The sequence below is a fragment of the Dama dama genome, chromosome 15, assembly GCF_033118175.1.
Source record: "Dama dama isolate Ldn47 chromosome 15, ASM3311817v1, whole genome shotgun sequence".
NCBI lineage: Eukaryota > Metazoa > Chordata > Mammalia > Artiodactyla > Cervidae > Dama > Dama dama.
Window position 1 is genome coordinate 27,626,562 of NC_083695.1, and position 12,945 is coordinate 27,639,506.

At 34.7% G+C, this 12,945-nt stretch overlaps 1 protein-coding gene across 6 annotated transcripts in view; it reads right to left on the minus strand.

The window, feature by feature from the left end:
* The window catches only part of HERC4 (HECT and RLD domain containing E3 ubiquitin protein ligase 4), a 128,773-nt gene that overhangs the window by 12,312 nt on the left and 103,516 nt on the right, over positions 1 to 12,945 (minus strand). For 5 of the 6 annotated variants that reach the window (XM_061161636.1, XM_061161633.1, XM_061161632.1 and 2 more), the window contains 3 exons: positions 11,078 to 11,245; positions 10,716 to 10,859; positions 493 to 659 (listed from right to left, as the gene is read on the minus strand). In XM_061161636.1, coding sequence (XP_061017619.1) covers positions 493 to 659; positions 10,716 to 10,859; positions 11,078 to 11,245 — 479 coding nt within the window. The remainder of the gene's footprint in view (positions 1 to 492; positions 660 to 10,715; positions 10,860 to 11,077; positions 11,246 to 12,945) is intronic. The other variant, XM_061161638.1, reaches the window with a different exon arrangement.

The window sequence follows — 12,945 nt, forward strand, 5'->3', positions numbered from 1 at the left end:
AGTTGAACACAACTGAGTGACTGGCAAATTTATAAACAATGCTGAAGAGAAAAAAATTAAGGTTTTTACCTCTTCCTTTGAATACAAAGGCCATGTATGCACCCATTTTCAATACTTGTTCTTACATATAATTTTTTATTCCATTTAATGTAATAAAAAGAAACTACATATTCTACCTAGGAATGAAGGTGATTAGAAGTAAAAGTCCAAATAAATTATTTAACTACATTCAGGAAACATTACCTTCCTAAATTTATTATCTGATATTCACAAAGTATTGTTAAACTAAAAATTTAGCACATGACTTTATACATATAACTCTTTCAGTAGAAAATTCTCACAATGGCTTTTTCCTTTATTAGAAGGGCTATTAGTTTATTTTGGAAATTCAACAAGAACAACAGAAACATAATTATTCCTAAAAATAAAACTTCTATACCTCCCCCATTTCCTATTTTCTAAACCCCATTCTTGCCACTTTTTACAACTAACCTCCCAACATCAGGGACCAGTTCTTTCAAATCTTCCAGGGATGGCTTCTTTTTCAGCAGTTTCTTATATAAAGCCAAAGGAAAATGGAGGTCCACAATAGTAAAATTATAAATTGCTAATCCACAGATAACACCAATCAAGTGGAATAAATCACTGTCTTCAAATGTCTGAAAATACAGAAAAAAATTAATGAATAACAAGAAAAAAGTTCATTCTCATTCCTATCTCCCTGGGGCAATATTATTGTTAGTATTTTTGCACATTTTCATTCAATGTACTTTCTAGGAGAGACAAAATTAAAATCTAGTTGAGATGATACAATATATATAATTTCACAACTAACTATACCCCCAGAAATATAATCATTTTCATATCACTAAGCATATTTTTTTTCCAAAAAGCCAATAAAATTTTATTTTATTTTATTTTTTTTAAGCATTATATTAATAAATGACTACTAGAACCTTTTTCTGATTTAAAAAATTATACACATTCAAAATTTGAAAAATAAAAAGCTTGTGGAAGAAACTGAATTAAACACCTGTAACTCAATCACTTAGAAACACCGGGGACAATGATTTAAAAAGTTTTTAATGTATTTCCGTCTACTATAAGTTCAGAAAAATAATATAAAACATATTCAAGGTTTTCTCATTATTCTAATTACAACACAAGTATTTTCTTATGTCATTACTCTTCCAGAACATGATTTTTAATGGCTGCATATTAATCACATAAAAGTATCATGGCTTGCTAAATTAGCTATTAAGGCTTGCTAAATTAGCTATTAATAACTATAGTTGGACATCTAGATGATTAAAATATTAAAAACAATGCTTGTTTCCTTCAGTAATCTTTAAAGAATTAAAGATTTAATAATTTTTAAAGAATTAATATATGGTCACAGGAAATTCTGTGACCATGTAATTAACAGCAAGAAAATTTTAAATTAGATCTGGGGCTCCAGGCACAGTTCATTCACTATCGAGTCTCAGTGTTCTCAATACAAAAGCTGTATTAATCTCATAAGGTTATTGTGAGGATTAAGTGGAATAATATATGTAAAATGCTTTTAGCATAGTTCTTACAGCCACAGTAAAGGTTCAATAAATATTCTAATTAGAATAGTAATTTTCAAAATAAGATGGGTATCTTTTTTGCATATATGTATATGTATATGTACTGGTCCATAGTTTGGAATATTTCCATAGAAGAAATTCTGCTTTGCAAGGAAGAATTTCAAAGTCAAAGGAATGCTAAGCAGACCATAAAAACTCTTTTCCTCCACCACTGTTCTAGCTTATACTGCCAGGTCCAGGAAAATGACCTTTCCACATTTTCATCTAAATACAAACATAAAATATATTTGAGTTAAAAAATGACAAGTTGTTTCCCTGTACATTTTTGACTACTAGTGATACTAAAAATTATAGATTTGTGTGTGCTTTTGAAAAGTCTTTTTGTGTACTTGGCCCATTTATCTTTTAGGGGCTAGTGTTTTCTTATATGTTTATATTTGAATACATCATATGTTAGGGTTATTACCCTGTGTCATATTCAGTACATACATGCCTTTTATGTTTTGTTATCTCATATTTTTCATTGGTCAGATTTATCTTTTTCTTCTGTGATGTCCCTACATTGTATCGAAGTTCAAAAAGTCCTTAAATAGGGCAGACTGAATATGTGTTAATATCTCTTCTTCCAGAAATCCCTCTAGATGAGAATACAGGAATAAATGGCATAAATTCACAAGAAAAAAGAATAGGGAAGAATTTCAACAGCACAAAAGAGATCTCATTATCTCAAAATATGAAAAATAAATCGCTGGTTTGATTTGGTAAAGCAGAAGAAACGGAAACAGTAGCTTGTAGAGAAAGCCAGTAAAAAAACACAAGCTCATCTACGCCGCAGGCTCAGAACCGACAGGGCCAGTCTCTCCCTGTGAAGTCAGAGGTACTCCGGCAGCTCAGCCAGTAAAACCTAACTCTGAGAGTCAAGTATCAGAGAGGGGTTGAAAACAGGATGGTTGATGGGAGAGGCCTTTGACTTTCTAGAAAGGATGAATCAAAGCAGCTCTGGAATCTGAGACAACTGATGCTTGGGGTCCTGCTTCAAAAACAAAGAGATCAAATGGAAGTCTACACAGTGAACAACAGGAATCCTAGCTTCCCTTTCCAGTGTCTAGAACACTACTAGAACATTGTAGCCAGGGCTACAACCTTCCCTGTAAACACAAACAGTAAAAAACTTAAACATGCTGACATATGCAGGTTCATTCTTGAAAGACCCCTACCTAATCACTTTACGAGTGGGGTCCATAAACATAAATGTGCATATGCCCATACACAAAAGTATCTAGGTAGCATTTCAGTGCCACATTCTAAAATAATAAACAGCCAAGAATTATAAGGAAAAGACAAAAGAGACAAACACAAGAAAACTGGATGAATAAGAAACAAAACCAATAAATGATGAATTTTAAATGGTTATATTTTAAAAGAATAAAGTCATAAAACAAACCTTTACAGGACATAATGGAATGAAACTAGAAATCAACATCAGAAGGAAATATGGAAAATTAACAGAGATGTGGAGATTAAATAACACACTTTTAAAAAACCCATTAGTCAAAGAAGGTACCACCACAAGAGCAATCAGAGAATACTTGGACTCCTAAAAATGAAAACACATCATCAAAAAACTTATGGAAGACAGGGAAAGCAGTGTTCAAAAACAAATTTTTATAGTTGTAAGCATCTAAATTTAAAAAGAAACAAGACCTCAAATAACTAACTTTATATCCTAAGGAACTACAAAAACAAGAGTAAACCAAACTCAATCCTAGCAGACGGGGAAAATAATAAAGGTTAAAGTGGAGATCAACAAAATTAACAAACCTCTACTAGAGTGACCAAGAAAAAAACAGAGAAAACTTACGAGATTCAGGACTGAAAATGTGGACATTACTACTGACTTTATTTAAAAAAAAAAAAGGATAATAAGACAATAATGAGTAATTAGACCACAACTATGAATAACTGAATGCCACCAAAATAGATAATATAGATGAAATGGATAAATTCCTACAAACACACAAACTTACATAAGAAGAATTAGAAAACCTAAAGAAACTTGTAACAAGAGATTGAACCATCAATCAAACACCTTCCAACAAAAGCCTGAGACCAGATTCTACCAAACATTTAGAAGAATTAACATCTATCAATCTCAAAGTCTTAGAAAAGGAAGAGAAGGAAACAGTTCTTAACCTCATTCTATGAGGTTAGGGATACCATGATAACAAAGCCAGACATAGACATCTCACACACACACACACCCCCCCAAAGAAAACCATAAAGCAGTATTTGTAATAATAACAGAATAGTTGTCAACAGAATACTAGCAAACTGAATCCAGCAGCATATAAAAAGAATTACACACCATGACCAAGTCCAGGAATGCAAGGTGGTTGAACATAAGAAAATCAACCAACGTAATACATCACATAATGGAACGAAGGAAAGAAACCACAAGATTACCTCAACTGATGCAGAAAAATAAAAAAATCTGAAAAATAAACGACCCAATCAAAAAGTGGGCCAAAGAACTAAACAGACATTTCTCCAAAGAAGACATACAGATGGTTAACAAACACATGAAAAGATGCTCAACATCACTCATTATTAGAGAAATGCAAATCAAAACCACAATGAGGTACCATTACACGCCAGTCAGGATGGCTGCTATCCAAAAGTCTACAAGCAATAAATGCTGGAGAGGGTGTGGAGAAAAGGGAACCCTCTTACACTGTTGGTGGGAATGCAAACTAGTACAGCCACTATGGAGAACAGTGTGGAGATTCCTTAAGAAACTGGAAACAGAACTGCCATATGACCCAGCAGCCCCACTGCTGGGCATACACTCTGAGGAAACCAGAACTGAAAGAGACACGTGCACCCCAATGTTCATCGCAGCACTGTTTATAATAGCCAGGACATGGAAGCAACCTAGATGACCATCAGCAGATGAATGGATAAGGAAGCTGTGGTACATATACACCATGGAATATTACTCAGCCATTAAAAAGAATACATTCGAATCAGGTTCTAATAAGGTAGATGAAACTGGAGCCTATTATACAGAGTAAAGCAAGCCAGAAAGATAAACACCCATACAGTATACTAACGCATATGGAATTTAGAAAGATGGTAACGATAACCCTGTATGCGAGACAGCAAGAGACAGAGATGTACAGAACAGACCTTTGGACTCTGTGGGAGAGGGTGAGGGCGGGATGATATGGAAGAGTAACATTGAAACATGTAAATTATCACGTGTGAAATGAATTGCCAGTCCAGGTTCTGTTTCTTTTCCTTACCTAATGGCCCTGCCTAGAACTTCCAATGCTGTCAAACGCAGACAGTGAGAGTGGACAGGCGTCTCAATCTCCCCTGACCTGAGTGGAGCGTCAGCTGTGGGTTTTCATCAGCTCCCTGAGTCACGTTAAGGAAGCTCACTTACACGCCTAGTTTGTTGGGTTTATTTATCATGAACGGGTGTTAGATTTGTTTTTTCAGTTTTATTTATTAACTTTTTAACTTTACAATATTGTATTGGTTTTGCTATACACTGACATGAATCTGCCATGGGTGTACATGTGTTCCCCCCTCCCACGTCCCTCCCCATCCCATCCCTCAGGGTCATCCTAGCACACCAGCCCCGAGCACCCTTTATCATGCATTGAACCTGGATTAAGAAAACAATTCCAGTTACAGCAGCATCAAAAAGAACAAAATAATTAGAAATAAATTTAACCACGGAAGTGTAAGACTTGTACACTGAAAACTACAAAATGGTGCTGAAAGAAATTAAAAGACCTAAATAACTGGAAAGATATCCCATGTCCATAGACTAGAAGATAATACTCCCCAAACTGATGTACAGATTCAATGTATTCTCTATCAAAATCTCAATGGTCTTTTTTTTTTTTTTTTGCAGAAATGGAAAGCTAACTGTAAAATTCATACAGAATTGCAAAGGATTCCTAATAGTCAAAAGAATCTTGAATAGGAAGAAGAAAGTAGGAGGACTCAGTGTGTGAGCAATTTGAAAATCTACAAAGCTATAGTAAACTTAAGACAGTGTAGTACTAGCATAAGAACAGACATATACATCATTTGAATAAAATTGAGAGTCCAGAAATAAATCCATATAATGATAGACAATTAATTTTCAACAAGGATGCCAAGACTATTCAATGGGGAAATATTAGTCTCTTTAATAATGGTGAGACAACCAGGTATTAACATACAAAGAATGAAGTTGCATTCTTACCTCAAACCATAGTCAAATGAACTCATGATCTATCAAAGACCTAAATATAACAGCAAAAACTATAAAACTCTTATAAGAAAACTCAGGGGTAAATCTTCATGGCCTTGAATTTGTACATGGTTTCTGAATTGTAACACCAAAAAGCACAAGCAACAATACATGAAACAGATCCAGAAAAAACTTCACCAGTATTTAAAACTTTTGATACCAAAGGACATGATCAAGAAAGTGAAAAGTTAATTCACATAGTGGGAGAGAGTATTTGTAAATCATATATTTCTCAAAGATCCAGTATCCAGAATACATAAAAGAACTCTTAAAATAGCCACAACAATAAAAATCCAACTTAAAAATGACATTTTGCTAAAGAAGGTATACAAATGGCCAAATACATCATTAGTCAGCAGGGGATGCAAACTGAATCACAATGAGATACCACTTCAAACCCACTACAGTAAGAATAAATAAATACATGCATAAAATACATTTTTTAATATATGTTTTAAAAAAAGAAAGTAGCAAAGGTTGAAACTGGAATCCTCATATATTTCTAATGGAAATGTAAAATGGTTCAGCCATTGTGGAAAACAATCTGGTGGTTCCTCAAAAAGTCAAACAGAATTATCACATCACCTAACAATTCCACTCATAAGTACATATCCAAAATAATTGCAAACAATAACTTGCACACAAGTTTTCATACTAGTACTATTCAAGAGTATTTCACCAAAAGAGGTAAACAACCCAAAATGTCCATCAACTAAGGAACAAAAAAACAGATGTGGTATAGCTATGCAACAGAGTATCATTCAGCTGCAAAAGGGAATAAAGTACGGACACATGACACAAGTGGATGAGCCTTGGAAACTTTATCCTAAATGAGAGAAGTCAGATACCAAAGGCCATTAAATTATACGGTTTCCATTAACAGCAAATATCAAGAACAGACAAACCCATGGAAGTAAGACAGTAAAGCAGTGATTGTCTGAGGCTGAAGGGATACAGGGAGAAACTGCTTATGTCTACAAGCTTCATTTTGAGGTGATGAAATAGAACTAGATAGTGGTGAGGGCTGCACAATACTGTCAATGTACTAAATGCCCCTGAACTGTGTATTTAAAAAATTCTTAAAGGAAGAACTTAGTTATGTAAATTTTACCTCATTAAAAAATAATATTAAATTAAAAAGAACATACAGCCCTCTGCATTCCTCCCTCCTTCCTACACCTTCTCTGAGGCGGTGATCCAGTATGTCTGGGGCTGAGCTTTTAGCCAAGGTAGCCAGCAGACTAGCTACTTACTGTGAAGTTTTTCACTAGTGACTTAAGTGAAAAGGAGAAGGCCAAAGTAAACTCTGTAGTGTTTGTACAGAATTAGAGGTATCAGTATCATCTCATGGTTTTACATGTGTGTATATGTACATGTATACATAAATATCCAGAATATGTTGAAAGCCAGGAGATATGTGCCATGTGACATACATACATATAGTTCATAGTTTTGTCTGCTGTGAGACTCTGAAAGCAATGATCCTTGGTACCAATGAGTACACTTAGCATCCACAATTGTATTTCTAAATACCATTTTATACTTAAAGAAGTCAGGGTCCTTAGAAGAAATGGCTAGTGTCAGGACTAGGGTATGGAAAACAGAAAACCAGCATGGAACATTTTCTGTACCAAACTGTATACCAAACGTAAAGAATAATGAAAGAAAAATGGGGACATGTCAAAAGTACACTAAGAAGGAGTCGGCTCTATGGGGCTCCTATTGTCCAAATCAAGATATAACTGAAAAGGTAAGAGAGATCCACTCCCTTGGGTTATTATTTCACTCTTTCTCCTTTCTCCTTCAAGATTCCAACAACCTTCCCCGTACTCTAACCTTTTAACAAACATGCATCTTATTTCATCGTGAAGTAGAAATAACTCTAAGTGAACTTTCACAACCTCCCACCATCAAATCTAACCAAGAGATTTGTATTTACATATACGTTTGGCTTTGCCTCATGATATTAGTGATCTGTGTCTAACACAGGCCAATCTCCACTAGGAAACCCAACTCTATCCTTTCTTCACAACTCAAGGACTCTGCTCCTGCAGTTGATAACCCCTCTCACATGACTATTTTCTACTTTCCAAGTAATTAATCACAACAACAAGCAAACATGCTTCAATTTCTCTTGTAAATAAAGTACCCTTTCTTGATGGAGGAAAAAATATGTATAGTATACCATTTCTTTAAAAAAAATACTACTTATTTTAAAATACTTTAAGACTCCCAAGAAATTACAGAAATAGTACAGTATATATTGTACCCTTTACTCAGATTTCCCCAATGATAACAGCGTAAATAACCATAGTTAAAACCAAGAACCTGACACTGGTACTTATATTTATTTTTTCAAAAAAGGATAAACCGTAACATTTCTTTTCAAAAAATACCTTTAAGAAGAGGGAGGAAATACAGTGGAGAGGATAGAAACAAAAGCTAGACTTCTTTTAGATACCTTATTTTGTAGACTTGACTTTGGAGCTATATAAATATTTCATATAATTATAAAACTAAATTAAATTTAAATAAGCAATTCCTGAAAATCAAAATTAAATTCTACAAGTTAACCTAAGTATGCATCCACTTGATATAATGATATAGAGTGTACCAATTTCAAGTGATATCAAAATAGTTATTTGATTGCTTCTCTCCTAGGGTATACTCAACGGGCAAAAAACCCAGAAAATACTTAAAACAAAACAGAACTACAGTTGACCCTTGAACATTCTCAGGGGTTAGGAACGCTGATCCCCTGTGCAGTCAAAAACTTGAGTATAATCTTCTAGTTGGTCTTCTATCTGCAGATTCAACCAACTGAGGATAGTGTAGAATCACAGTATATATTTGTTGAAAAGAATCTGCATATAAGTGAAAATACACAGTTCAAATCTCTATTGTTCAAGGGTCAACTGTATTTTCAGTTATCATAATACTGGTTGAAAGGCTGATATTGTTAGGCAGTAATGTACAAGTCTGGGACATTTTATCATACCAAGTACACCAGGGAGCAAGGAAATTACTTAAAAGAGTATTAGTGCTGAGACACTCCATCGTGTCTAACTCTCTGTGACCTCATGGACTGCAGTAGACCACCAGACTTCTCTGTCCATGGGATTATTGCAGGAAGAATACTGGAGTGGAGTGTCATTCACTCCAGGGGATCTTCCCAACCTAGGGACTGAACCCATGTCTCTTATGTCTCCTACATTGGCACGAGAATTCTTTACCCCTGGTACCACCTGGGAAGCCTGAGTATTATTATCTGGGAAGCAGAGTATAAAGACTGTATCAAAAGGACTCAGGTGCCAAGTTGAAGAGCTCTCCTGACAAAAACGGGATAATATCTGTAAAGATAGTAACTGCAATGGATTGAAGGGCTTCCCTAGTGGCTCAGCAGGAAAGAATCCACCGGAGATGTGAGAGACGTAGGTTTGATCCCTGGGTTGGGAAGACCTCCTGGAGTAGGGCATGGCAACCCACTCCAGTATTCTCGCTGGAATAATCCCACAGACAGAGAAGCCTGTTGGGCGATGAATGGTCTGTGGAGTTGCAAAGAGTTGGACACAACTGAAGCGGCTGAGCACAGCATAGAGCAAAGGACTGAAAAACATCAAATATGTTTAAGCCATGAATATACAATAGGATCTGAAAACAAAACCAAGAGACGAGCTGTCACCCCTGGAGTATGCTAATGAACAGATTCATTCTTTTGAAAAATAATAACTACAGAGAGAGAATGTAAAAGATCCCATATGAACTGTATTACTAAGGATCAAATAGTAGATGAGGAAATTTCCTTACAAGTATTTAAGCTAAAAGAATGAAAAAGAAATGTCAGAATCAAGAGTAGCATCATTTTGCAACCCCTAATACATTAACTAGTCTAGGCACTGATCATCATGACTGCTAATGTCACAAAGGACAGTCTCCTGGAAGAAACGACTAAATAATACATCAAGGTTTTTATAACAAATAGTACATAATTTAAATTTCTTTCAACTCAAGAGTTCTACATACTGAACCACCCATTTCACTTAGTTTCTAAATTAGGGGCCAGCAAACTTTTTCTGTAAAGGGGCAGATAGTAAATATTTTAGGTTTGTTGGCCACAGGGGCTCTGTCATAACTACTCAACTCTGCCTCTGCCAGTTCTAGCTAGAAAGTGGAGGGCTGCTCAGTGGTAAAGAATCTACCTGCCAATGCAAGAGACACAGGAGACGTGGGTTTGATCCCTGGGTTGGGAAGATTCCCTAGAAAAGGAAATGGTAATCCACTCCAGTATTCCTGCCTGGAAAAACCCATGGACAGAGGAACCTGGTGGGCTCCAGTCCATTAGGTTGCACAGAGATGGACATGACTTAGTGACTGAGCATGCACACATAGCAATGGAAAATAGGTAAATGAGCAGGCACTGAACTTTATGTGATGGGAAGAACTCAGATCATGAAATGTAGTTTGCTGCATAGTTATCTCTGCCCTATATGATACAGGAGAGAAATCGATGACCCCTAATGATAAATTAACTCTCCCCAGAATGAAAGTTAATCTGGTAGCTATTCAATCCTCAAATCTAACTCAGATCAGAACAGTCAACATCATTTTTCAGGCTGACCATTCCTTAATTAATTTTGCTAATTTGAAATGTGTGATAAGCATAATCTGTTTTGATGACTGCAAGTCCAAAAGTTTATGATTTTTAAAACTGTGATAAAACATCTGTGAATGTTAGGAAGCTACTGATAACTCCTATTTATTACTGAGTTAAGTTGAAATATATAGGGTGTGCATGTGTATTTATTTACAAAAGTAATTCAGATGGTTGGACTTTTTACCTTATCAGAAAACCAAATGAGTCTGGAATCTTCGTAATACCTAAACATGCCATATTTAGGATCCAATAATTCCCTCATGATAAGCAAGAAAAATTCCTTGCGTACCCCTCCTGCATCAACAGCATCTTCTCCAACAAATATAACCTAAAAGAGGATAATGCAAACACTGAGTGTAAAGAAATGAAAGTATACTCTGGAGACTCTATAACACATTATTTATTATGAATAAATGTTCATCAATTAATAGCTATAATTTTAAGTATATTTTTATTAAGATTCAAAGATACTAAAAATAAACAGGAAAACTTTAAACATATTTTCTGAATAAAGTTCCAATTATACAACAGAAAATGTTAAATTACCTTGAGTGGCTTTTTGTAGTCTATATTTTTTGTTTTCCTAAGGACTTCCATTGCATCTCCTACAATATTTTCCCTACGTACCACTAGAATTAAGCAAGGGTTCACAGATTCAATCACTGGGAGAAAAAGAGAGGAGACATTCTGTCTGTGGGCCTGGTCAATAGCCATCTAGAAAACAAAAGATTAAAAATTTAATAACAATGCTATGAAGAAGCTACTATGACTGGATAAGCTAACCTCTACTTATTTATAGATATCTACAGCCCATAGGATTGTGAAGAGTTGGACACAACTCAGCGACTGAACAATAAAAACAAATTCCTGTTTTACTGAATTCACTTAGCACCTAACAGAGTATTTAGCACAGCATCAGAGCTTAATAAACTATATTCTGAGAAATAAAGTGTCCTTTTGAAATTTTTATAGTAATGTATAATTGATGATACCATTAAATAAGCATGGAACTATAATAATAATGATAAATCTGAACACTGTTGTCTCTCAAAAAATAACTAGGATAGAGAGTGTGGAGAAAAAGAAAATAGCATTAAAACATACCTTTCCATAGAATAAGAAACAGCCTGGTCAACTAAAAGGTTTACAGGAAGTCATCTAGTAGACTGATCACCATGTTGTTGTTATTAGTCACTAAATTATGTCTATGACTCTTCTGCAACCCCACGGACTACAGCCCACCCGGTTCCTCTGTGCATGGGATTCCCCAGGCAAGAATACTGCAGTGGGTTGCCATTTCCTTTTCTAAGGCATCTTCCCAACCCAGGACCCTGCGTAGCAGGTGGATTCTTTACTGCTGAGTCACCAGGGAAGCTCAAAGTGATCACCTTTTGTGCTCACACTCCAAACATTTGGCTTTTACCATTTAAAGCTTTTATTTTTTTTTCCCTGTGATTTTCTATGTGTTCTTATTCTAAAATGAAATATCCTACATTGAAAGCGCCAAGTAATTGTTTTAATAAGACTGCTAAAAAAAACTAGCAATCCAATTGTTAGTATAGAACCTTGCAAAAATACTTATTTCTTCCATTGATGAAAACAGAAGTAAGTGCAGCTCTAAAATTCCTCCTTGTATTACTTATTGTTTAAAAATATGGAAGAATTTAGAATATCAAATGCATTTATTTTAAAGGAATAGAAACTGCTAACAAAACTGGGACAGGAGTAATTTTTAAAAGCATTTTTAGAATATTAAGTACCCAAGGTCTCATCTCATCCTTTCTTAGTCCTCAGCCTCTATAGTCTGATATTCTATATCAGAGGAAAAAACTAAAACCTTTTTAATTTACAGGTTCAAAAGGTAAAGTAAACTTATTGTATTCCTTCATAGTCAGAATGTCAACTAGTTTTTAAAATTCTCATTATAAAGGAAAAAATACTCAACATAAGTGGGGGGAGGAAAAGAGCAAAGAGGAGGAGACAACCAATCTCAAGAAAACACCTTATTATTACTAAAACATTCTTCACAGAAATTTCATACCCTCCTCCCAACATGTGATCAAATGCCTCCTACTTTAACATCATTTCATCTCTACTCACTTTCATCTTCTACTAAGTACATAAGTAGGGAATATATAATACAGCAAGATTTTAAACAAACCAATAGTTTGTATCAAGGAAACAAATCAAACTGTTTATAAAGGCTACATATTTCTGTAATGAAAAATTATACCATTTTAAGATATAAAATGATAAAAATCTAAATTCTATTTCCTTATATCCTATATATATTATTCTATTTCCTTTTACATATATTTAAGTATCCCTTATAAGAAGGCACAATTTACATCCAACAGTCTTACAGGTACTAAAGATACCTTCGTAAAAGTACCTTTGCAAAAGACAGACTACAA